The 27796-nt window shown below is 44.9% G+C and overlaps 1 protein-coding gene across 3 annotated transcripts in view; it reads left to right on the forward strand.

Moving 5' to 3' along the window:
• Nucleotides 1-27796, forward strand: part of melk (maternal embryonic leucine zipper kinase) — a 138609-nt gene that overhangs the window by 13515 nt on the left and 97298 nt on the right. For all 3 annotated transcript variants that reach the window (XM_068030308.1, XM_068030310.1, XM_068030309.1), the window contains 2 exons: nt 4802-4887; nt 5109-5225. In XM_068030308.1, the coding sequence (XP_067886409.1) occupies nt 4802-4887; nt 5109-5225 (203 nt within the window). The remainder of the gene's footprint in view (nt 1-4801; nt 4888-5108; nt 5226-27796) is intronic.

The following is a 27796-nucleotide window of genomic DNA, read 5'->3' on the forward strand; positions in this document are numbered from 1 at the left end:
TTGTTGATCTATGGCATTGATTGCAATTATAGGTGGTGAATTAAGAATTGGTACCACTGAAAGCTTGAAGGTAGTCTTTTTCTCATTTTTCAGTGGTGCTGCTCAGTGAAAGATCAGCCAGCCTCTGATTGGCCAGCAGCTGTCAGAGGGCGAGACTTCCGTCACTGGGGTCCTTGATCCCGCTGTTCACTTCAGTGCCTAATTGGCACTAGATTCAGTGGGCCTCCCACAGAAGTGGAGTCATGGAGTGCTCAGCGTCACTTTTTCCGGATGTCGAGACCCTCGTTGCCAGAATAAAATCCCGGCCTATGTATTTTTTTTAAATTGGAGTTTCCCCAGGTGAAAGTCTTAACCGAAATGGTAAGCTTGTAAAGTTTTTATACTATGATTACTTGAAAGGTGATAAGATTCCAACAGTACAATATCAGTGCACTCACTGAGAAGCTTGGGGTTCTGACAAAAAGACATTGATCTGAAACGTTAACTCTGTTTCTGTCTCCATAGATGTTGCCTGACCTGCCGAGTATTTCCAGCGTTTTCTGTTTTTATTCCAAGTTTACCGTCCCTGGCAAAGTGATTTCATATTTTTACAGCCTCTAAACCTGTGGCGTGTAAACTTCAAGATTTTTGAAGGAAACAATGGCCCAAAAATTGTTGGAAAATAAAGGCAAATTAACGGCATTCACCATTATTAGTTTGCTAAAAATCAGCAATTAATGGCAAAGCAGCGATATGCCACAAGTTCTGATTCTCCATAAATTTGCTGGACAATTTGTGCCATTCCGCCTTTAGTCTCAACAAAATTCCAAAAATCGCACCCTTGCTGTGAGCCTCCCCAGTGAAATTAAATGCATGCCGTTCATGCGAATTCATCTCACCTCAACAATTTAGGGCTGATAATTCATGTTGTAATGACCCTGTTAATGACGCGATTTATGGTCCTGATGTGTCCCTCAACCTTGAAGGCCAAAAGGGGAACAAATGAAGCCATGGAGTCTTCCAGCAGGTAGTGAATAGTCCCTAGAGGTTCTTTCAAATTCTCTTAATCGGCTGTAGCAGTACTTCTGTGTCATTATTGCAATCCACACTTCTGTTGTTGTCAGAAGGCAATTATTTTCAGTATGCAAAGCCATTTCAAAACACAAGTGCAGGTAGATTTTCAGAAAATTTTAGGATAAAGTATATGAGTAATGTTTGTACATTTGGCAGACCTACCCTCTCATTCACCCATTATTAACTTCAAGGGCCAATACAACAATTCCCAAACAAATGGATTACAATGTCATTTTTCTGTTCTTTTAAGCTTTTCCTGCTTGTCTCTTTTTTTTCTTGATCTTTCCCTCTTTCTTTTTCTGTATCTAACATGACCCTAATTCACTCTATTTCCTTCTTTCGCTCGATTTCTATCTCTATGCTTAAATTTCATTAGTTAAGGTGATAAACCATTGAGCACAACATTCATGAGGTCCCAGATGTGACGTTACCATTGCTGTGCCATTATCAGTTTGAAGGGTGAGGGTGAATGTCCAATTGAAGTCACTCACAAGATGCGGCATTCCAGCAATTTCTGGGCTAATATTGCCTTCATGTTTTTACAATGTGTTCAGTTCAGTTAGTACATTGTTCAGCACCAATCGTGACGACTCAGATACTGAAGCAGTCCGTGTAGAAATGCAGCAAGACCTGGACAATATCCAGGCTTGGGCTGATAAGTAACATACGTGCCACACAAGTGCCAGGCAATGATCATCTCCAACAAGAGAATCTAACCATCTCCCCTTGACATTCAATGGCATTACGATTGCTGAATCTCCCACTATCAACATCCTGGGGGTTACTGTTGACCAGAAACTGAACTGGAGTAGCCATATAAATACCGTGGCTACAAGAGCAGGTCAGAGGCTAGGAATCCTGCTGTGAGTAACTCACCTAACTTCCCCAATGCCTGTCCACCATCTACAAGGCACATGTCAGGAGTGCGATGGAATGTTCTCCACTTGCCTGGATGGATATAGCTCCAACACCACTCAAGCAGCTTGACACCATCCAGGATAAAGCAGCCCGTTTGATTGGAACCCCATCCACCACCTTCAACATTCACTGCCTTGACTACCAACGCACAGTGGCAGCAATGTGTACCATCTACAAGATGCACTGCAGCAACTCACCAAGGCTCTACTGGCAGCACCTTCCAAACCCGTGACCTCTACCACCTGGAAGGACAAGGGTAGCAGATTCATGGGAACACCACCACCTGCAAGTTCCCCTCCAAGCTGCACACCATCCTGACGTGGAACGATATTGCCGTTCCTTCAAAGTTGCTGGGTCAAAATCCTGGAAGTGTGTCCCTAACAACATTGTGGGTGTATCCACTGACTGCAGCAGTTCAAGAAGACAGCTCACCACCACCTTGTCAAGGGCATTTTGGGATGGGCAATAAATGCCAGCCTAGCCAGCGACACCCACATCCCATGAATGAATAAAAAAAAAAAAATCACACTTCTCTGGATTGAACTTGATTTACCACTATTCCGCCCACTGACCAGTTCATTGGTATCTTCCTGCAGTCTACAGTTTTCTTCATTATCAACCACATGGGGAATTTTTGTATCGTCTGCAAACTTCTTAATTGTACCCCCTACATTCAAGTCCAAATCATTGATATATACCACACAAGGCAAGGAACCTAGTACTGAGCACTGGGGAGCCCCATTGGAAATAACCTTCCAGTCACAAAAACACCCAGGATCATTGCTCTGTGCTTCCTGCCTTTGAGCCAATTTTGGATCCTGTGGGCTTTTACTTTTGTGACCAGTCAGCTATGTGGGACCTCATCAAAAGCCTTGCTAAGATCCATGTAGACTACATTAAACGCACTACCCTCATTGACCCTCCTTGTTACGTCCTCAAAAAATTCAATCAGTTAGTCAGTCACAACCTTCCCTTAACAAATCTGTGCCTTTCTAAATGAAGATTTATCCTGTCCCTTGTAATTTTTTTCCAATAATTTTCCCACCACCGAGGTTAGGCTGACTGGCCTGTAATAACTCGGTCTGTCCCTTTCTCCCTTTTTAAACAGTTTTGCAATATTAACTGTCCAGTCCTCTGGTACCACACCTGTTGCCAGAGAGGATTGGAAAATGATGGTCAGAACCTCCACTATTTCTTCTCTTGGCTTCCTTAACAGCCCAGGGTACATATAGTCCAGGCCTGAGGATTTACCCACATTAATATTTGTGCTCTCACTAGGTTAATTTTATCCAATATTTCACACTCCTCCCTGATTGCAATGTCTATATCGTCCCACTCTTTTTTGTGAAAATAGATGCAAAATATTTATTAGGAACCATGCCCATGTCCTCTGCCTCCACATAAGGTTACCCCTATGGTCCTAATAGGCCCTACTCTCTCTTTATGTACTTATAAAGCATCTTTGGGTTTTTCTTGATTTTACTTGCCAATATTTTTTCATTGCCTCTTTCCTTTTTAATTTCACCCCTGCACTTTTTATACTCCTCTAGTTTTTTTGTAGTATTGAGCCCTCAGTATCTTCCCTTTTTTTCTTTATCCTCTCCTTTAAATGCCTTGGTATCCAGGGGGCTCTGTATTTATTAGTCCCACCTCTTTTCTTTAAGGGAACATACTTGCTCTGAACCTTCACTATCTTCCTTGAATGCCTCCCATTGATTTGGCACTGATTTACCTTCAAGTACCTGTTTCCAGTCCACTTTAGCTAAATCACATCTCCACTTAGTAAAATCAGCTTTTCCCAATTGAGAACTTTTATTCTTGGTCTATCTTTTCCATAACTATCCTAAATCTGGCAATCACATTTGGAAATGGGAATCCTGGCTTTTTTTTCTCCCTGTCTCTCTCTTTTTCCTTGACTGGACAATGAGACCAATTACAGTGTTATCATTTGTTGCAGCTGAGATTAATGAGCTCAGCACAGATTGAACCTGGGATCTTCCTGGTTGCTATATCTCAGGTACTTGCTGACTCAATGGCGTTTGCGTTATTAAATAATAATGGTGAATGTTCTAAAGATTCTATCTGGAGGTGGAGCTGTCACTGTAATACAGTATTAATTTTTTGATTACAGTGGAGCATCACCAGCTATCATGTGAAAGCTGTCCACTGAATAAGAATCAGTCTTTTAAATATCAGGAAGTCAGGAATTCATGATCTGTCCATGCAAGCAGGGAGAGTCTATCACTGTGCAAATTAATTCCCCATGATCCTACCACCTCTGCTTCCTCAGCTGGCATGATTTCAGCCCAATTTCATGCTACCCTCCCTTTCCAAGGGGGATAGAGTAGGTGAAAGTATTATTTTAATATTGCAACAGATTGCTGAGGCTATGCTGTCTTACTCCTATCTGGCTACAGTAACCCTTCTTCCCCAATTAATTTCCAATAATACAGCCAGTGAGGAAAGAGTGCTATTTCTCCTGCCCTGATGGCTGGTTGTTCTAGGTCTCATTCCCATTACCACTGCCTATCTGAATTACCCTCCTGTTTCCTTTCCTCACTTTCCCCCATGTTTGGATCCATTATTCCCAGCCCTCTAATTCTGTTAATATGAAAAATTCAAATTGGTCCCTAACTGAGCATGCGCAACACCACAGGAGATTGACATTTTAAAAATATTCAAGAAAAACTAAATTATCTGAGGTTTAGTTCATGTAAGGTGGGGCAGCCTGATATTCCTGTTAGGTGGAGGATAAAACTTTGAAAGTAAAGCTTACTGGTCCTTGGAGAAATATCAAGTAAATTGCTTGAATTTTCTTTTTCCCCTACAGGAGGGTTTGCTAAAGTAAAGCTGGCTTGCCACATACTGACAAGGGAAAAAGTTGCTGTAAAGATCATGGACAAAGAATCACTTGGGGTAAGTTCACAGAGAAATAATGGAAGGATGATATAACTTGAAGTAGTTAATTCTTCCTCTCTCGACAGTTTGACTGATATTGAGATATAGTTTTGAAGGTATCATTAAGAACTTAAGATGAGACCCTCAGCGTTGGTTAAACAAGGTTTTTCATCCCATCAGGCCGAGGGCTGAATTCAAACAGAATAGTTTGTCCCAATGTGCATATTTTTCTTTGGTAGGAAGACTTGCCGCGTGTTCAAACGGAAATTGAAGCAATGAAGAATTTGAGTCACCAACATGTTTGTCGTTTGTACCATGTTATAGAGACAGCACAAAAAATCTTCATCATCCTGGAGGTAACTGTCTGACTAAAGAAATTGAAAATTAAATGTATGCATTTTCTACTTGACTTTGCAAAATAAAGTGTCCTCTTGGGTTTGACAATCTATTATCGAGGACATTGATGAATGTAGGGAACGATTGAGCTTTCATTCTAATCCAAAATGTATAGTATTTAACATAGGCCTTCAATTTGGCCACTCCATTTCCCTTTCTTCATTCTCAACCAAAAACATTGGCTTCATGTATTAATTAAAATTAAAAATGAGAAAACTATACTAGCTGCTTGTGTTTCCTTCCCAGCTTGTCCCTGTTTTGTTGGCTTCCTGTTTCCCTAGTCTAAATTCTAACTTGCACTTCCTACTTTTCTATGTTTGGTTTCTGCTTCTAACCGTTCTGTAAGAATTCGTTTTGGGATCAATAACCTATGTAGATGGTAGTTATACCAGTTTGTTTCAAACAATTCCAAACATTTATATGTAACCAGATTGCCTGGACTAGTTAGAATTCATGCCAGGGATGTGTTTACACAGCTTAGTCATCAATGTGACACAGTTTCTACTTTGTACCAACACTAAAGTTGTCGTGCAAGTCCAGAGTTGGGGCTGGCTAGCGCCAACTGGTGCTGAACCACTTGAAGGATGAAATCCTGAATTACTTCTGTTTGGCACCACATTGATTGCAAATCCAGTGCATTGCTAAACCAAATATAAAAATAATCTACCTGCAATTAATTTAGATATTCAGATGTAGGATGGTGTCTCCTAGATGTCCAAACATTGAAAGTCTAACTGTTGACCTTGGCTTAGAGGTGGCACTCTTGCCTCTGATTCAGAAGGTTGAGGGTTCAAGTTTCTCTCCAGACACTGGAGCACGTACTTTAAGTTGTTAATTCAGTGCAATACTGAACGAGTGATGCACTCTTGAAGGTGCCGTCTATTGGATGAGACATTGGCCCAGATTTTGCAGTAGGAATAAGGGTGAGGCTATCGGCACTGTCAGTCATTATTGAGCAAATCAGGCATCAATTTCCAGAGTACGTATGTACGCAGTAAAACGTGGAAATAGGGAAGTTACAGTCCAAGTTGCCTTGCTCTTCCATAAGCTGTGCTATGCTGGTACCGCTGCGAGAGACTCTACTTTCAAATACATGAGGGCATGAATTTGCAGTATTTGCCCACTAGTTGGGGCTTGTCCATTTCAAGTGTAAATGAATTTTTAATGGTGTGACAAGTCTTGATTACTGCCAAACAACCTCTCTGGCACGAAAAATTAACTTTTACAATTGTGGAGTTTTATTCCTGTAATTATTGTTACAGATTTTTTTTAAATTTACTCTTTCTGTCTCTTATCTCTCTCTTCATCCCATTTTTTCTTTCTCTTTCTTTCTTTTTCTGTACATGATTGAACTACATATTCTAACTTACACTTCTTGCATGCCTCAGTGAGAATTTTTCAATTTGTGAGAGGTATATGAATGAAAATTCTTGCTTTAACTGCTAGAAGATAAGTTTGATGTACCAGAAAATAGAGACAGAATGTTTATTGACTGGCCCAAGGGAGCAGGTCAGTCAAAGTTGGGGGAAATCTGCAATTCAGGATTCCCCCGGATGTCGGTGATGTCATTGATCGGTTCCTTATGGTAGTCAGCCTGGTTGATAGGCTGGCCTCTAGTTGAGTGGGGGGGGGGGGGGATGCCGGTCAGTAACCAACAACAACTTATATGCACCTTTTAACAAAGAACAGTACAGCACAGGAACAGGCCATTCGGCCCTCCAAGCCTGCGCCGATCTTGATGCCTGCCTAAACTAACACCTTCTGCACTTCCGGGGCCCACATCCCTCTATTCCCTTCCTATTCATATATTTGTCAAGATGTCTCTTAAACGTCGCTATCGTATCTGCTTCCACCACCTCCCCTGGCAGCAAATTCCAAGCACTCACCACCCTCTGTGTAAAAAAAAAAAAGAAACTTGCCTCGCACATCCCCTCTAAACTTTGTCCCTTAAACCTATGTCCCCTAGTAACTCACTCTTCCACCCTGGGAAAAAGCTTCTGACTATCCACTCTGTTCATGCTGCTCATAACTTTGTAAACCTCTATCATGTCGCCCCTCCACCTCCATCGTTCCAGTGAAAACAATCCGAGTTTTCCCAACCTCTCCTCATAGCTAATGCCCTCCAGACCAGGCAACATCCTGGTAAACCTCCTCTGTACCCTCTCCAAAGCCTCCACGTCCTTCTGGTAGTGTCCCAAAGCACTTCACAGGAACATTGTAAAACAAAGTATGACACTGAGCCACAAAAGAAGATAAAGCTTGGTTAAAGAGGTAGGTTTTAAGGAATGTCTTAAAGGAAAAAAGTGAGGCTGAAAGGTGTAGGGAGGATATTTCAGAGCATGGGGCCTATGGCCACCAATGGTGGAGCAACTAAAATCATAGATGCACACGAGGCCAGAATTAGAGAAGCGCAGATATCTTGGAGGCTTGTGCGATTGGAGGAGATTACAGAGCTGGGGAGGGCTGAGGCAAAAGAGGAATTTGAAAACGAGGATGAGAATTTTAAAATCAAGACATTGCTTTACTGGGAGCCAATGTAGGTCAGCAAGCACAGGGGTGATAGGTGAACGGGACATGGTGCGAGTTAGGACACAGGCAGCAGAGTTTTGGATGACCTCAAGTTTACGGAAAGTAGAATGGGAAACCAGCCAGGAGTGTGCTGGAATAGTCAAGTCTAGAGCTAACGAAAGCATGAATGAGTATTTCAGCAGCAGATGAGACGGAGGAAAAAGCCGAGGTGATGTTACAGAGGTGGAAATAGGTGGTCTTAGTGATGGCATGAATGAGATTGGAAGTTCATCTCCGGGTTAACTGTGTCACCAGAAAAAATGTGAACAGACTGACTTAATCTCAGACTGTTGCCAGGAAGAGGGATGGAGTCAGTAGTGAGGGAAACGAGTTTGGAGCAGGGGCCAAAAACAATGGCTTCAGTCTTCCCATTATTGAATTGGAGGAAATTTCTTCTCATCAAGTATTGGACATCAGATAAGCAGTCTGATATTTTAGCAACAATGGAAGAGTGGAGAGAAGTGGTGGTGAGGTACAGCTGAGTGTCATCAGCATACGTGTGAAAACTAACACTGCTTTCGGATGTTGTCGGCGAGGGGCAGCATATAGATGAGAACTAGGAGAGGGGTCGAGGATACATCCTTGAGGGACACCAGAAGTAACCTTGCGGGAGCAGGAAGAGAAGTCATTGCAAGTGATTCTCTGGCTATGATTAGACAAGAATGGAACTAGATGAGAGCAATCTCACCCAGCTAGATGGCAGTGGAGAGGTGTTGGAGGAGGATGATGTCTGCAGCCTTTGACGCAGCTGACTACAGGTCGAGAAGGACCAGGAGAGAAAGTTTACCTTTGTCATAGACACATAGGGTGTCATTTGTGAGCTGTTTTGGTACTGTAGAAGGGGCAGAAACCTGATTGGAGGGATTCAAGCATTGTGTTCCAAGAAAGATGGAAACAGGTTTGGAAAGTGTCAACACGTTCAAGAACTTTGGAGAGAAAAGGGAGGTTGGAGATGGGTTTGTAGTTTGCAAGGGCGGTGGGGTCAGGGGTTGGTTCTTTGAGGTGAGAAGTGATGGCAGATTTAAAGGAGAGAGGGACAACACCTGAAGGTAGAGACTGTTTACAATATCTGCTATCATGGGGACCAGGAGGGGAAATTGGGTGGGTGATCAGTTTCGTGAAAATAGGATCGAGGGAGCAGGAGGTGGGTCTCGTGGGCAAGATGAGCTCAGAGGGCATGAGGGGAGATAGAGAACTAGAGAAAGATGAGAGTCTGGGGCTAGGGCAAGGGGTGTATTATAGGAAGTCTGGCCAGGTTAGTTAGTGGCAGAGGCAGGTGATCGGATAGTCTCAATCTTGGTGACAAAAGTCACTTGCTGGAGGTGGGGTGGAGGGGACAGGGGAGAGGAGTTTAAGAAGACGATTTGCAGTAAAGAAGCTGGGGATTATCTTTGCATTCCAGGATGATCTTGGAATAAGGGAGCAGTTTTAGCAGATGAGAGCAGGACTCGGTAGTGTTTTAAGTGGTCCAGCCAGATCTGGCGGTGGATGGCTAAACCAGTTGTCCCCCATATCCTTTCAAGTCTGGGAGGGGAGATGAGGGCCATATCAGGGGGAACAGCCTATGTGAGAGAGACTTATCTTTTTATTGGGAACTCGGGCATCAAAGGTGGAGGTGAGGGTGCAGTTGAGCAAATCAGTAGCTGCAGAAATGTTGTGGTGAACAGAGGGCCAAAGGCTAGATAGTTGAGATTTTGAAAGTGCAATTGTAAGTGAACAGGGGGATAGCTTTTTCCAGGGATGGATATAGAATGAGGTAGGCTTGCGGTGGAATGGGGATGTTGGTGGAGAGTGATGCAGATAAGGCTATCTCTGATCACTTCCTTGTAGTTGATACAAGGGATACAATTGGGACTAGCAAGACTATGTGAGATAGCGAGGTCAAGTGGGTGGATGTGAATATGGTTTGGGGAGTTTACATGAAGGGAGGGCAGACCAGTGCAGTAGCAGGTAAGTCTGCTCCAGGGACAGGCTGCTGGCTGGGGGTTAACTGGAGGGAGCGTGGTGAAGGAAAGTGGGAATTGATCTGGTATACTGCTAATCCTAAGTGGCAGCTCAGAGGCCTTGTGGGGAAGGTCATGTGGGGCGAATGCCCGAATGTGAAGGCTCCACAGGCAGGCACCTGGATTTAGAAGGTAAGTGTAAAGGCACTGACCTCCTGAATCCACCAGGTATTCACCACCTCGTGGAAGCTGCCAGGTTTACTGAGCCTTCGAGAAACCCAGCTGATTGTCATTCAGATTTTAAACTTGAACTATGAAGTTTGCGGCCTCAGTATCATATGTAAAGTTCCAACCTGCTTCCTTGATCAGGTTAGTCACCTGCTCACCTTCCAGTCTCAGTTAAAGCTGGAAATGGGCAAGTTGGAAGCGAGTTTGGGTCAGGAAACTGATTTCTGAGACTTTAAACCTCCAGCTGCCCCAAACCCCCTGAGGTTAAAATTCAGCCCCAGATGTCTTGGGTTGTACTTAATTTTGCAAGGAACTCTATGTATAAGGGATTTGTATGCAAAAAGAATGATTCCTGAATTCAGGAATTTTTTGGGTGACCGTTTCAAGATGTTGATCACTCAAAAACATGAGATCATAAGGGGAAATCAATATGGTCTTGGATGTAACAGGACATGTTCCATGAACAAATTTACTACACCTTTTTAAGGAAGTAAGAAAAATAGTGGGCAAGGGGTGTTGAGGAACTATAATGTATTTGATAGAACTTTTATAGGGGATTTGATAATGTTCCACACTAAAAGCAATTAAAGACAAATGATCAATTGAAAACTGACTCTGTGTAGTGGTAGTAGAAAATATTGGGAATCTGCTGACTATTGGAATTCAAAAGGCAACATAATTTGTTAAAGTGCATCCACCAATTGCAGGGGAAGAGGAGGGGAGTGGGCAGAGGGGAGGAAGCATGGAGGGGGGGAAAACAATTCATTCCATTCAATGCTAGTGTGAATATTTGGATTAGTCTATCCCAGAGGATTGTGGATGCTTTATCGTTGAGTATATTCAAGACTGAGATCGACACATTTTTGATCTCTTGGAATCGAGGGACATGGGGAGTGGGTAGGAAAGTGAAGTTGAAGGAGATGATCAGCTATGATATTGAATGGAGAAGCAGGCTTGAGAGGTCGAATGGCCGACGACTCTTATTTCCCATGTTCTTCTACTGAAATTCATTGTCATACAATGGAAGACTTTCTTGCCAATCTGGCCTCAATTTGAATGAGCAGTCAGAGTTAAATGATTGGTCTGTAATCCGCTGCATTACCCAGTCCTCTGGAACTACTTTAGGGAGCAGTACTATAATACTAATTCAAGTAATGGGTGCTAGAGAAATTGTCTCATTTATACTGTGGCTCTCCACGTTGATGTGGTGGAGAGGCTTATGGGTCCCAATAATTCTTTGATGCTGTCAGGAGCTCCTTGATCCTGGTAGGGCCTCCCATGGCAGCAAGGTCGGGGCGAGGTGCCAAACACGCGGTCCAAAAAGTCCTCAACGGCAGAACAGGCAAAGGAAGACTGTACGTTGGTGGAAGAAAGCTGCAGTGGCAAGGCGGTCTTGCTCAAAAGAACAAAGAACAGTACAGCACAGGAACAGGCCATTCGGCCCTCCAAGCCTGCGCCGATCTTGATGCTTGCCTAAACTAAAACCTTCTGCACTTCCGGGGACCGTATCCCTCTATTCCCATCCTATTCAAGTATTTGTCAAGATGCCTCTTAAACGTCGCTATCGTACCTGCTTCCACCACCTCCCCCGGCAGCAAGTTCCAGGCACTTACCACCCTCTGTGTAAAGAACTTGTCTCGCATATCCCCTCTAAACTTTGCCCCTCTCACCTTAAACCTATGTCCCCTAGTAACTGACTCTTCCACCCTGGGATAAAGCTTCTGACTGTCCACTCTGGTCATGCCGCTCATAACTTTGTAAACCTCTATCATGACGCCCATTCACCTCCATCGTTCCAGTGAAAATAATCCGAGTTTAGCCAACCTCTCCTCATAGCTAATGCCCTCCAGACCAGGCAACATCCTGGTAAACCTCTTCTGTACCCTCTCCAAAGCCTCCAAGTCCTTCTGGTTGTGTGGCGACCAGAATTGCACGCAATATTCTAAGTGTGGCCTAACTAAAGTTCTGTACTGCTGCAGCATGACTTGCCAATTTTTATACTCTATGCCCCAACCGATGAAGGCAAGCATGCCGTATGCCTTCTTGACTACCTTATCCACCTGCGTTGCCACTTTCAGTGACCTGTGGACCTGTACGCCCAGATCTCTCTGCCTGTCAATACTCCTAAGGGTTCTGCCATTTACTGTATACTTCCCACCTGCATTAGACCTTCCAAAATGCATTACCTCACATTTGTCCGGATTAAACTCCATCTGCCATTTCTCCGCCCAAGTCTCCAACCGATCTATATCCTGCTGTATCCTCTGACAATCCTCATCACTATCCACAACTCCACCAACCTTTGTGTCGTCTGCAAACTTACTAATCAGGCCAGCTACATTTTCCTCCAAATCATTTATAAATACTACAAACAGCAAAGGTCCCAGCACTGATTCCTGCGGAACACCACTAGTCACATCCCTCCATTCAGAAAAGCACCCTTCCACTGCTCCCCTCTGTCTCCTATGACTGAACCAGTTCTGTATCCATCTTGCCAGCTCACCTCGGATCCCGTGTGACTTTACCTTTTGTACCAGTCTGCCATGTCAAAGGCTTTACTGAAGTCCATTGAGATAACATCCACTGCCCTTCCTTCATCAATCATCTTCATCACGTCCTCAAAAAACTCAATCAAATTAGTGAGATACAACCTCCCCTTCACAAAACCATGCTGCCTCTCGCTAATAAGTTGGTTTGTTTCAAAATGGGAGTAAATCCTGTCCCAAAGAATCCTCTCCAATAATTTCCCTACCACTGACTTAAGGCTCACCGGCCTATAATTTCCTGGATTATCCTTGCTACCCTTCTTAAACAAAGGAACAACATTGGCTATTCTCCAGTTCTCTGGGACCTCACCTGTAGCCAATGAGGATGCAAAGATTTCTGTCAAGGCCCCAGCAATTTCTTCCCTTGCCTCCCTCAGTATTCTGGGGTAGATCCCATCAGGCCTTGGGGACTTATCTACCTTAATGCTTTGCAAGACACCCAACACCACCTCCTTTTTGATAATGAGATGACTTGAGACATCTACACTCCCTTCCCTAGGCTCATCATCCACCAAGTCCTTCTCTTTGGTAAATACTGATGCAAAGTACTCATTTAATTCCTCGCCCATTTCCTCTGGCTCCACACACAGATTCCCTTCTCTGTCCTTGAGTGGGCCAACCCTTTCCTTAGTTACCCTCTTGCTCTTTATATACGTATAAAAAGCCTTGGGATTTTCCTTAATCCTGTTTGCCAATGACTTTTCATGACCCCTTTTAGCCCTCCTGACTCCTTGCTTAAGTTCCTTCCTACTGTCTTTATATTCCTCAAGGAATTCGTCTGTTCCTAGCCTTCCAGCCCTTACGAATGCTTCCTTTTTCTTTTTGACTAGGCTCACAATATCCCGCGTTATCCAAGGTTCCCGAAACTTGCCAAACTCATCCTTCTTCCTCACAGGAACATGCTGGTCCTGGATTCTAATCAACTGACGTTTGAAAGACTCCCACATGTCAGATGTTGATTGTCAGATGGTCATTGTGGTTTGACATGTAATTGAAATCAGACCACCAGCCTGTCAAGATTGTGTGGACAATGATGGTCCCCACATTAAACAAAGTCACGCACAGGCTTCTACCCATTTACCATGTCCTGTGGTGATGGAGGATTGGGACAGGGCTGTGAACCTATGAGCCCCTAGTCAGAATCTTGATACAGGCGCCAGATGCATGAAAGTCGTTGGTCACCTGTATTGGGACTGAACTATCCTCTCCAGGATACTCTCTGCTTGCCCCAATGGGAAAGGTGCCTTACAAATAGGCTGTCCAACTTTCTCCTGGCTCGGGAATCACACCCAGCGGGTTCACCAATTTTGCAGTCGGAAAGAAAACTCTAAATTTTGCAACTTGGAATGTTGAAACGCTCGTGGACAATCTCGATTGACCGCCCATAAAGAAGAACTGCAGTCGTATAATGTGAGCCATCAAGACTCCAAATTGACATCATTACCCTCAGTGAGACACGCCTTCCTGTGGAAAGGCAGCTGAAGAAACAAGCAGGGGATATACCTTCTACTGGAAATGAAAGGCTGACAGCGACCCTCGTGTCCACAGGAGTTGGCTTTGTCATCTGGAGTAGGATCTTGGTTGTATTGCCGAAACTCCTCAACTGCATAAGTGAATGACTCATGACACTTCACTTACACCTCAGCCACAACCAATTTGTCACTGTCATCATTATGCCCCAACCCTTGACTCTGATAAAGATGTCAAGGAAAAGTTCTACTCCGATCTTAATGAAGTCCTGACTGCCATCCCAAAAGAAGAAGAAAAAATCCTTCTGGGGGATTTTAATGCTGGGCTTGGCTATGAATCCGATGTCTGGAAGGAACCATTGGGAAAACATGGAGTGGGAAAAGCCAATGCAAATGGCATCCTGCTGACAGTGTGCTCAGTATAGCCTCATTATAACGAGGACAAATACGGAACCACATGGAGGCATTGTAGATCAAAGCATTAGCACCTCCTGGATTAGGGAAGGCAGAGGCATAGTGGTATTGTCACTGGACTAGAAACCCAGAGACCCAGGGTATTGTTCTGGGGATATGGGTTTGAATCCCACCATAGCAGAAGGTGGAATTTGAATTCAATTAATAAATCTGGAATTAAAAGTTAGTCTAATGGCCATGAAACCATTGTCGATTGTTGTAAAAACCCATCTGGTTCACCAATTCCCTTTAGGGAAGGAAATCTGCTGTCCTTACCTGGTTTGGCCTACATGTGACTCCAGACCCACAGCAATGTGGTTGACTCTTACATGCCCTCTGAAATGGCCTAGCAAGCCACTCAGTTGTATCTAACCGCTACGAAGTTAATAAAAAGGAATGAAACCAGACGGACCAGCCGGCATCAACCTAGGCCCCGGAAACGACAACGGCAAATCCAGCCCTGTTGACCCTGCAAAGTCCTCCTTACTAACATCTGGGATCTTGTGCCAAAGTTGGGAGAGCTGTCCCACAGACTAGTCAAGCAACAACCTGACATAGTCATACTCACGGAATCATACCTTACAATGTCCCAGACATCACCATCCCCGGGTATGTCCTGTCCCACCGGCACGACAGACCCAGCAGAGGTGGTGGGCCAGTGGTATACAGTAGGGAGGGAGTTGCCCTGGGAGTCCTCAACATCGACTCTGGACCCCATGAAATCTCATGGTATCAGGTCAAACATGGGCAAGGAAACCTCCTGCTGATTACCACCTACCGCCCTCCCTCAGCTGATGAGTCAGTACTCCTCCATGTTGAACACTACTTGGAGGAAGCACTGAGGGTGGCAAGGGTGCAGAATGTACTCTGGGTGGGGGACTTCAATGGCCATCACCAAGAGTGGCTCGGTAGCACCACTACTGACCGAGCTGGCCAAATCCTAAAGGACGTAGCTGCTAGACTGGGTCTGCGGCAGCTGGTGAGGAAACCAACAAGAGGGAAAAACATACTTGACCTTGTCCTCACCAGTCTGCCTGCCGCAGATGCATCTGTCCATGACAGTATTGGTAGGAGTGACCACCACACAGTCCTTGTGGAGACGAAGTCCCGCCTTCACATTGAGGATACCCTCCATCATGTTGTGTGGCACTATCACCGTGCTAAAGGGGACAGATTTAGAACAGATCTAGCAATGAAAATCTGGGCATCCATGAAGCGTTGTGGACCATCAGCAGCAGCAGAATTGTACTCGACCACAATCTGTAACCTCATGGCCCGGCATATGCTCCACTCCACCATTACCAAGCCAGGAGACCAACCCTGGTTCAATGAAGAGTGCAGGAGGGCATGCCAGGAGCAGCGCCAAGCATACCTAAAAATGAGGTGTCAACCTGGTGAAGCTGCAACAGAGGACTACTTGCATGCCAAACTGCGTAAGCAGCATGCAATAGACAGAGCCAAGCAATCCCATAACCAATAGTACAGATCTAAGCTCTACAGTCCTGCCACATCCAGCCGTGGATGGTGGTGGACAATTAAACAAATTACTGGAGGAATAAAAGTAAAATACTGTGGATGCTGGAAATTGAAAATAAAAAAGATATGCAAGACAGGATTAAGGAAAATCCCAAGGCTTTTTATACATATATAAAGAGCAAGAGGGTAACTAGGGAAAGGGTCGGCCCACTCAAGGACAGACAAGGGAATCTACGTGTGGAGCCAGAGGAAATGGGCGAGGTACTAAATGAGTACTTTGCATCAGTATTTACCAAAGAGAAGGACTTGGTGGATGATGAGCCTAGGGAAGGGAGTGTAGATAGTCTCAGTCATGTCATTATCAAAAAGGAGGAGGTGTTGGGCGTCTTGCAAAGCATTAAGGTAGATAAGTCCCCAGGGCCTGATGGGATCTACCCCAGAATACTGAGGGAGGCAAGGGAAGAAATTGCTGGGGCCTTGACAGAAATCTTTGCATCCTCATTGGCTACAGGTGAGGTCCCAGAGGACTGGAGAATAGCCAATGTTGTTCTGTGTTTAAGAAGGGTAGCAAGGATAATCCAGGAAATTATAGGTCGGTGAGCCTTACGTCAGTGGTAGGGAAATTATTGGAGAGGATTCTTTGGGACAGGATTTACTCCCATTTGGAAACAAACCAACTTATTAGCGAGAGGCAGCATGGTTTTGTGAAGGGGAGGTCGTGTCTCACTAATATGATTGAGTTTTTTGAGGAAGTGATGAAGATGATTGATGAAGGAAGAGCAGTGGATGTTATCTATATGGACTTCAGTAAAGCCTTTGACAAGGTCCCTCATGGCAGACTGGTACAAAAGGTGAAGTCACATGGGATCAGAGGCGAGCTGGCAAGATGGATACAGAATTGGCTCGGTCATAGGAGACAGAGGGGAGCAGTGGAAGGGTGCTTTTCTGAATGGAGGGATGTGACTAGTGGTGTTCCGCAGGAATCAGTGCTGGGACCTTTGCTGTTTGTGGTATATATAAATGATTTGGAGGAAAATGTAGCTGGTCTGATTAGTAAATTTGTGGACGACACAAAGGTTGGTGGAGTTGTGGATAGTGATGAGGATTGTCCGAGGATACAGCAGGATATAGATCGGTTGGAGACTTGGGCGGAGAAATGGCAGATGGAGTTTAATCTGGACAAATGTGAGGTAATGCATTTTGGAAGGTCTAATGCAGGTGGGAAGTATACAGTAAATGGCAGAACCCTTAGGAGTATTGACAGGCAGAGAGATCTGGGCGTACAGGTCCACAGGTCACTGAAAGTGGCAACGCAGGTGGATAAGGTAGTCAAGAAGGCATACGGCATGCTTGCCTTCATCGGTCGGGGCATAGAGTATAAAAATTGGCAAGTCATGCTGCAGCAGTACAGAACTTTAGTTAGGCCACACTTAGAATATTGCGTGCAATTCTGGTCGCCACACTACCAGAAGGACACGGAGGCTTTGGAGAGGGTACAAAGAGGTTTACCAGGATGTTGCCTGGTCTGGAGGGCATTAGCTATGAGGAGAGGTTGGATAAACTCTGATTGTTTTCACTGGAACGACGGAGGTGGAGGGGGCAACATGATAGAGGTTTACAAAGTTGTAAGCGTCCTGGACAGAGTGGATAGTCAGAAGCTTTTTCCCATGGTGGAAGAGTCAGTTACTAGGGAACATAGGTTTAAGGTGAGAGGGGCAAAGTTTAGAGGGGATGTGCGAGGCAAGTTCTTTACACAGAGGGTGGTGAGTGCCTGGAACTTGTTGCCAGGGAGGTGGTGGAAGCAGGTACCATAGAGATGTTTAAGAGGCATCTTGACAAATACATGAATAGGATGGGAATAGAGGGATACGGACCCCGGAAGTGCAGAAGGTTTTAGTTTAGTCAGGCATCAAGATCGGCGCAGGCTTGGCGGGCCGAATGGCCTGTTCCTGTGCTGTACTGTTCTTTGTTATGCTGGCAATACTCAGCAGGTCTGGCAGCATCTGTGGAGACAGAAGCAGAGTTAACGTTTCAGGTCAGTGATCTTTCTTCAGAACTAACAGATATTTGAAATGTGAAAGGTTTTAAGCAAGTAAAATGGGGGTGGGGCAAGAGATAACAAAGGAAAAGGTGTAGATAGGGCAAGGTCACAGAATAGGCGACCAGATGGTCATGGAGCAAAGGGAAACAATATGTTAATGGTGTGTTGAAAGACAAAGCATTAGTGCAGATGGGGTGTTAATGGACTGAAAACTGATCAGCCACAAGTACAAACATGAAAAAAAAGTGGGTAGGCAAACTGAACAAACTAAGATAAAATATAACAAAATAAACACAAAAAAAATGTAAAAAAAGAAAAAATAACTAAAAATAAAAGTAAAATGGGGGGCCCGTCATGCTCTGAAATTATTCAGTCCGGCAGGCTGCAGTGTGCCTAATCAGTAGATGAGATGCTGTTCCTCGAGCTTGCTTTGATGTTCACTGGAACACTGCAGCAATCCAAGGACAGAGATGTGAGCATGAGAGCAGGGGGGGTGTGTTGAAATGGCAAGCAACCGGAAGCTCGGGGTCATGCTTTCGGACTGAGCGGAGGTGTTCCGCAAAGCGGTCAGCCAGTCTGCGTTTGGTCTCCCCAATGTAGAGGAGACTACATTGTGAGCAGCAAATAAAGCATACTACATTGAAAGAAGTACAAGTAAATTGCTGCTTCACCTGAAAGGAGTGTTTGGGGCCTTGGATCGTGAGGAGAGAGGAGGTAAATGGGCAGGTATTACAGCTCCTGCGATTGCAGGGGAAGGTGCCGTGGGAAGGGGACGAGGTGGTGGGGGTAATGGAGGAGTGGACCAGGCTGTCGCGGAGGGAACGATCCCTTCAGAATGCTGACGGGGAAGGGAGGGGAAGATGCGTTTGGTAGTGGCATCACGCTGGAGGTGGCGAAAATGGCAGAAGATGATCCTTTGGATATGGAGGCTGATGGGGTGGAAAGTGAGGACAAGGGGAACTCTATCGCGGTTCTGGGAGGGAGGGGTAGGGGTGAGGGTAGAGGTGCAGGAAATGGGCTGGACACGGTTGAGGGCCCTGTTGACCACAGTGGGGGGAATCCTCGGTTGAGGAAAAAGGAAGACATATCAGAAGTGCTGTCATGGAAGGTAGCATCATCAGAGCAGATGCGTCGGAGAAACTGGGAGAATGGAATGGAGTCCTTATCGAAGGCATGGTGTGAAGAAGTGTAGTCTAGGTAGCTAGGGGAGTCGGTGGGCTTATAATGGATATTAGTGGACAGTCCATCTCCAGAGATGGAGACAGAGAAGTTGAGGACGGAAAGGGAAGTGTCGGAGATGGACCATGTGAAGGTGAGAGAAGGGTGGAAATTTGAAGCAAAGTTGATAAAGTTTTCCAGTTCAGGGCGGGAGCAGGAAATGGCACCGATTGAGTCATCAATGTACTGGAAAAAGAGTTGGGGGAGTGGGCCTGAGTAGGACAGGAACAAGGAATGTTTGACATATCCCACAAAAAGACAAGTATAACTAGGACCCATGCAGGTACCCATAGCAACACTTTTACTAGAAGGAAGTGAGTGGAGTTGAAGGAGAATGTTGTTCAATGTGAGAACAAGTTTCGCCAGGCGGAGGAGGATGGCAGTGGATGGGGACTGGTTGGACCTCTGTTCAAGGAAGAAGCGGAGCGCACTCAAACCGTCCTGGTGGGGGATGGAGGTATAGGGAGATTGGATGTCCATAGTGAAGAAGAGGCGGTTGGGGCCAGGAAACTGGAAATTGTCAAAATGACATCGGGCGTCAGAAGAGTCACGGATGTAGGTGGGAATGGACTGGACCAGCGGAGAAAAGATAGAGTCAAGATAGGTAACTGACTGGAGGAGGTGGCTCCACAAATATCCTGATCCTCAATGATGGGGGAGCCCAGCAAGTTAGTGCAAAAGATAAGGCAGAGGCATTTACAACAATCTTCAGCCAGAAGTGCCGAGTTGATGATCCATCTCGGCCTCCTCCTGAAGTCCCCAGCATCACAGATGCCAGACTTCAGCCAATTCGATTCACCCCACGTGATATCAAGAAACGACTGAAGGTACTGGATACTGCAAAGGCTATGGGCCCTGACAGCATTCCGGCAATAATACTGAAGACCTGTGCTCCAGAACTTGCCATGCCCCTAGCCAAGCTGTTCCAGTACAGCTACAACACTGGCATCCACCCGACAATGTGGAAAATTGCCCAGGTATGTCCTGTACACAAAAAGCAGGACAAATCCAACCTGGCCAATTACTGCCCCATCAGTCTACTCTCAATCATCAGTAAAGTGATGGAAAGTGCTGCTTGATGGCACTGTTGATGACACTTGCTTATCAATAACCTGCTTAGTGACGCTCAGTTTGGGTTCCGCCAGGGCCACTCAGCTCCTGACCTCATCACAGCTTTGGTTCAAACATGGACAAAAGAGCTGAACTCAAGAGGTGAGGTGAGAGTGACTGTCCTTGACATCAAGGCAGCATTTGACCGAGTATGGCATTAAGGAGCCCTAGCAAAACTGGAGTCAATGGGAATCGGGGAAAACTCTCCGCTGGTTGGAATCATACCTAATGCAAAGGAAGATACTTGTGTTTGTTGGAGGTCAATCATCTGAGCTCCAGGACATCACTGCAGAAGTTCCTCATGGTAGTGTTCTCGGCGCAACCATCTTCAGCTGCTTCATCAATGACCTTCCTTCAATCGTGAGGTCAGAAGTCGGGATGTTCGCTGATGATTGCACAATGTTCAGCACCATTCGCGACCCCTCAGATACTGAAGCAGTCCATGTAGAAATGCAGCAAGACCTGGACAATATCCAGGCTTAGGCTGATAAATGGTAAGTAATATTCGTGCCACACAAGTGCCAGGCAATGACTATCTCCAACAAGAGAGAATCTAACCATCTCCCCATGACATTCAATGGCATTACGATCGCTGAATCCCCCACTATCAACATCCTAGGGGCTACCATTGAACAGAAACTGAACTGGAGTAGCCATATAAATACCATGGCTACAAGAGCAGATCAGAGGCTAGGAATCCTGCAGCAAGTAACTGATCTCCTGACTCCAAAGCCTGTCCACTATCTACAAGGCACAAGTCAGGAGTGTGATGGAATACTCTCCACTTGTCTGGATGGGTGCAGCTCCAACAACACAAGAAGCTTGACACCATCCAGGACAAAGCTGCCCGCTTGATTGGCACCCCATCTACAAACATTCACTCCCTCCACCACTGACACACAGTGACAGCAGTGTGTACCATCTACAAGATGCACTGCAGCAACACACCAAGGCTCCTTAAACAGCACCTTCCATCCTCCTGTGACCTCTACCAACTAGAAGGACAAGGGCAGCAAATGCATGGAAACACCACCACCTGCAAGTTCCTCTCCAAGTCACACACCATCCTGACTTGGAACTATATCACCGTTCCTTCACAGTCGCTGGGTCAAAAAACTCCCTTCCTAACAGCACTGTGGGTGTATCTAACCCACATGGACTGCAGCGGTTCAAGAAGGCAGCTCACCACCACCTTCTCAAGGGCAATTAGGGATGGGCAATAAATGCTGGCCTAGCCAGCGACGCCCACATTCCATGAACGAATAAAAAAAAATGTCATTGTTCGGGTCAAATATCTAAGGGATGTCTGTATTGCTCAATCCAGGCAGCGAACTGATGCCTGCTGGACAGATCACCAACTTGTTCAATCAGTGATGAACATCCACCCAGCACCAAGACATCGCTTGGCCAAAGGTCCAAGAGGGAGCAGATCAATGTCTCCGCTTTAAGAAAAACCCAACTGAAAAGAGGAATTCCAAGTGCAGCTCATGACCCATCTGGAAAATCTTCACATATCCAACTCCATTTCAGAACAATGGGATCAAATAAAGTCAGCTGTGGTAGACTTTTGTGCCCAGACTATTGGATTGGGACATCGCCGTAAACAAGACTGGGTGGAAAAAAAATGATGCTCAAATATGTGACTGCCTGGAACAAAAACAAGCAGCCTTCATTGCCAGACAGAACAACCCAAGGTCGTAACTCAAGAAGGCAGCATGCCCTTATCCTATCATCACCTCTTTTGTTATCTCTTGCCCCACCTCCGCTTTACTTGCTTAAAATCTATTACATTTCTAGCCTCTGCCAGTTCTGATGAAGGGTCACTGAAACGTTAACTCTGCTTCTGTCTCCACAGATGCTGCCTGACCTGCTGAGTATTTCCAGCATTTCTTGTTTTTATTTTTATACCAACAGCTCAAGGCTGATGACCAAAGACAAATCGAGAAGATAAAGGACATGTGGGGGGACAAAACAGCCCAAGAGATCCAACAATATGCTGATCATCACAACATATGAAGCTTTTTTGAAGCCACCAGGGCCATCTATACACTGAGGTCAAGTGGACAAAATCCCTTTCATTCACAGGATGGCATTTCTCTTCTTACAGATGGAACTATCATCTTTAAACACTGGATAGAACATTTTGAACAACTCCTCAACTGTGAATCCACAGTGGCAGCTGATACCCTCCAGGGTATCCCCCAGTGCCCTGTGGTAGAATCAATGGGTGAATCACCATCAATGGGAGAGCTGCAACAAGCAATCGAACAGACAATAACAGCCCCAATGTTATTCCAGCTGAGGTCTTCAAAACTGATGCACTGTTGCTCACATCAAGATTCTGTGTGCTTATCCTTTGGATTTGGGAGGAAAAAGAGCTCCCCCACCCCAAACTTCAGGAATGTGACAGTTGTAACTATCTTCAAGAAGGAATATAAATCAAACTGTGGAAACTATTGAAATATATCCTTCTTTTCCATAGCAGGGAAAATCTGACGTGCATTCTCCTGAATCGCCTACTTCCTGTGGTTGAGGAAATCATCCCAGAGACGCAGTGTGGCTTTAGGCCATCCAGAGGATCCGCCAACATAGTGTTGTTGCCAGACAAATCCAAGAAAATTGTCGAACAACATCAGGAACTCTTCATTGCATTCATTGACCTGACCAAAGCATTTGATTCAGTAAATCGCAAGGCTCTGTGCATTATGCTCTAATCATTTGGATGTCCAAAAAACTTCTTCACAATCCTGAAGTTGCTTCATGACGATATGACTGCAACTGTCTTGAGTGGGAGATCTGAAGCAGACACCTTCAAAATCCGGACCGGGGTCAAACAAGGCTGTGAGAGAGCCCCCATACTATTCACAATCTACCTGATAGTGGCTATTCACCTCATCAAAGAGCAACTGCCCTCTGGTGTCAGTATTAATACCTCGGTCACTCTGTGCCAAAGCTAAACTGACCACCACAGAAATCTGCAAACTGTTGTTCGTATATAACTGCAGTGTCGTTGCCCACACTGCACCAGATTTGCAAGCCACTCTTGATCTCTTCAATTTTGCATACAAGAAACTCGGCCTGTCCTTGAATATTGCCAAAACAAAACTCATGTCAACCCACACCTCGCCAGCTAAATATTCCATCTCCCATATATGTTGAAGGAAAGACTCTGGAATATGTTGAGTACTTCTCATACCTCGGCAGTTACCTCTCTCAACAGGCCATCATTGACGAGGAGATCCAACACCGAATCAGCTGTGCCAGTTCAGCCTTCTACAAATTACAGCAACAAGTGTTTAACAACAAAGACTTCAAATCAACATAAGTCTTTGTGTACAGAGCAGTTGTCGTCACCACATTCCTGTACTGCAGCGAAACTTTGACTATGTATCAGCGACACAAGAGTGCTAGAGAAATTCCATCAGCGATACCTCTGCCCCATCCATGGATTCAATGGGAGGACCGTTGAACAAATGCGAGAGTCCGTCATCAGATCCACAAGCATTCAGGCAAAATGCCTGCAAAATCAACTCTGATGGACTGACCACCGTGTCCAACTGGCTGAAAATGGTTTTGCGGCAGGTTCTCTTCTCACAACTCTCAAATGGCCAATGTTCCAGGGGAGGATAAAGAAAACACTTCAGAGACACTCTGAAACTCTCCTTGAAGCATAGCTGCTATGACCTTAACAACTGGGAGGAGCTTGCTACCAACTACTCAGAATGGCGACAACTTGTCCACCAAGCTGCATCATGCTTTGAATCCCAACTGATGATGAGGCAGCGCAACAGCAGAGAAGGAAAGAAAAGGAAGTGAATCCTGGACTCTGGATCTCACTACCTCGTGGGACGTCCTGTCCCATGTGCCCAAAGATCTGCGGGTCAAAATTTGGCCTGCTCAGCCACGTGAAGATCCGTGGCAGAAACTCGTGACCCTGCGTAGACATCTTCCTCTAATCGAGGGACAGCACTGTGGAATAGATGCTACAGTAACCTGAACCCAATTTAAAAACAACTACCCAAGCTTACAATTTGTCACTAAAAGTCCTTCCAATGGCTGAGGAATGTCTGTACAAGACATAAAGTAATGATTGGTTTAGATCAACCTGCCAATGACAGGCCTAATTCAGTTGCCAATGTTGGCTGCTGGTGTCTGGATTTGCTGTGTCTTCCCTTTGATCTTCAGCAAAAGAAAGTAAGAACCTTGTGTTAGGTTTATCCCAATTGCTGTAACTTGAGTGCATTGGTTTTAATGCTTTAGCCCTTCTCCAGATTTTGAAAACAAGTATTTCCTTTTAGCTATGGTGCTATCTTTGCCTGGTTTCTGGGGATCCAATGAGTTGCACTGTCATTGATTGTTAAGACCCCCCTCTGTTCCAGGACAACGTTCATTATGCGTCATGCGGCAGAAGTAGTAAGTTGCTTAGTCTATTCTATCTGTCATTGATGAGGTTTGTTAGACTTGATCACTACAGATATTCAAGGATATAAAGCCCAGTTCTATTCTAAAACATGTGCCCACTATCTCTGCTGTGAACACCATCGCAGCATTTCATAAATCATTGGCATCAGATTTGTTGAGTTCTATCCTTTGTCTTGCTTCACGGGTGCTAAATGGAAGTCATATCCAAATAGACATCTCAAGCTCCAAACTGGGACCTATTTGTAGTGCTTAATAAGTTTTTATAGATCCATCACTCAAAGCTCTGCAAGCATGTGGTTTAAAATTTCTGACCTGGAGAGCAGTATTATTAGTAACATTCAGTTTCTATGTTAACCTGAACTCGGAACTTTATTGAAGTCCTGGCAGTTATTTATGTTGTACTAACAAATTGCATTCTCTGTTGTAGCATTTAGTCAATAAATATCTGAAACATCCAGTGGAGGTCTATTCTTCTCATCGCATGGGTACATCTTGGGCTTTTTGTCAGCTTTCCATTTTTAGCATCTGTAAAGGTAGTACTCCTTGCATGCTTAATGGACCTCGCTTTACTTTAAATTTGACCATCGTCCAAAATAATGGTTTTTAGCAGTCGGAGTTGAGGCGTTGAAAGCAAGTTTACCACGGGCCCCCGCCAGCCTTGCATTGTTTAGTTTAGTTTAGTTTAGAGATACAGCACTGAAACAGGCCCTTCGGCCTACCGAGTCTATGCCGACCATCAACCACCCATTTGTACTAATCCGACACTAATCCCATATTCCTACCACATCCACACCTGTCCCTATATTTCCCTACCACCTACCTATACTAGGGGCAATTTATAATGGCCAATTTACCTACCAACCTGCAAGTCTTTTGGCTTGTGGGAGGAAACCGGAGCACCCGGAGAAAACCCACGCAGACACAGGGAGAACTTGCAAACTCCACACAGGCAGTACCCAGAATTGAACCCGGGTCGCTGGAGCTGTGAGGCTGCGGTGCTAACCACTGCGCCACTGTGCCGCCCTATTTTGGTGCCCTGGTGCTATTTTGGCATGGCTCCAACAATGCATGAGGAACAGTTGAATCCTGACAATGCTCAGCTCTGTTGGGATTGTTATTGTTTTGAATGGTATCCTTTTTACAATGGTGTAAGCTAGATTGAGCAAGCCATGGCCTTTATACATAACTGCAGCTGGAATATTGCTTGGGGGTGGTATTTATGATTGGACAATAAAATGATTACTGAGAGCCAACCCAAATTGACCAAGTTCCTGCAATCTGAGGATTGCTTTTAGTCAATGAGGGACACAGACACTAATATAAATAATCTCACTATATTTTTCTGATGTTTGTTTCAACTTTGTATCAAACTACCTTACATGCTTAGTCTAGTCACCAGGTTGGCTCAGAGTTTCTGCCAGTGGTAGAGGTGTAAAATATAGAGTCAAGAAACAGAAGTCTCTATTCTGAGTTGACAGAATTATACAGTACTCTCTATACCTTGCCAAGAAAGCTAAAATATTGTTAGAAAGTTTCTTTAAGCGAGCTATCTCTAAACCATTTATCATAAAGCAATATTATGACAACTAGGATACTACCTTTTCAATTAAATGCAAGGAATTGCCAATAGAAAGATGCCAAAATCCTACCTGTATCAATTATAATGGTATGAGAATCAATTTAGTGCTTATGAGTATCTGCCTTCTTAGTAAAGACACCAAGCACTCTTTGACATAAGAATATAAATTGACTCTAGTACAGCTGTGACAGCTAGGAAATTATCTTCAATTTATTACTATTGGTTGGAATGTTAGTCAAGCATATATTTTTCAGGAAACCACAAAGCTTTAATATAAAGTATAAACATGATCACTGTGCCAAATGCGGTGCTTTAAATTTTCAATTTCCCATCTCCTAAACCATCCCTACTCACCTTTCTCAACCTATCTGTTACTTTTGACATGGTTGATCTACACCATTCTCCTCCCACACCTCACTCCACCCGTCCTTCATCCCGCTAGGTGGGACTGCCCTCACCCAGTTCCTTTCTTATCTGTTCAGCCATAGCCAGAAAATCACCTGCAATACCTTCTCTTCCCACTCCTTTTGGAGTTCCGCAAGGATCTATCCTTGGCCCCCTTGTATTTCTTATCTACGTGCCGCCTCTTGATGACATCACCCAAAACACATCGGGTTCCATATGTATGCTGCTGACGCCCAACTAAAGGCCTGCTCGGGTATGCAGTTGAAACCCAACCTGGGCCCTACCCGACCACATCTGACCCGGGCCCGAGTCCTTTGCTCTTTTTTCCCACACCCAACCTGACCTGACTACTGAAATGAAGTTAATTATATCAAAGAGGTTATGCTCTGCCTTGTCCAAATGTTGTGATCCTCCATTCCAGTAGCAGGCTATTCCTGTAGAATTGTGCAGATGGAGGCAGACGAGTGTGCATTCCGGATGCATGTTTCATGCCTTGATGTCCTGGCTGTTCAAATTTTGAAGCTTACTTCCCTTTCCCTCTCTGAGCAAAAGGCAGCACAGTGTCCAACCCGGCCTGACCCAAGTTGAGCCCAAATGCCAGACCCGGAAGAGAGACCCGACCCGAGCCCAACGCGTGTTGGGTTTGGGCAGGTTCGGGTTGGGTAGCCATGCTCTACGCCCAACTCTACCTCACTACCACATCTTTCAACTCCTCTACTGTCTTTGATTTACCATGTTGCTTATACAACACCTAGTCCTGCTCGCTGAGCTGACTTTTCTCTATATTTCACTATTGGATTGATTAATAATAATCTTGTATTGATGGCCCCTAGTTTTGGATTCTCCCACAAGTAGAAATATTCTCCCCCATATCTACCCTGTGCAACCCATTCAAAATTTTCAAGACTTCTATCAGGTCTCCTCTAAGTCTTCGATTTTCAAAATACCATTTAGATGGATTATTTTCTGTTCCTGTCCATTACATTTTAATAATCAGAAAAGCTAATAGAATGCTGGCCTTTATATTTAGAGGATTAGAATGCAAGGGGATAGAAGTCATTCTGCAGCTTCAT

Source organism: Heterodontus francisci, chromosome 4 (genome assembly GCF_036365525.1).
Source record: "Heterodontus francisci isolate sHetFra1 chromosome 4, sHetFra1.hap1, whole genome shotgun sequence".
NCBI lineage: Eukaryota > Metazoa > Chordata > Chondrichthyes > Heterodontiformes > Heterodontidae > Heterodontus > Heterodontus francisci.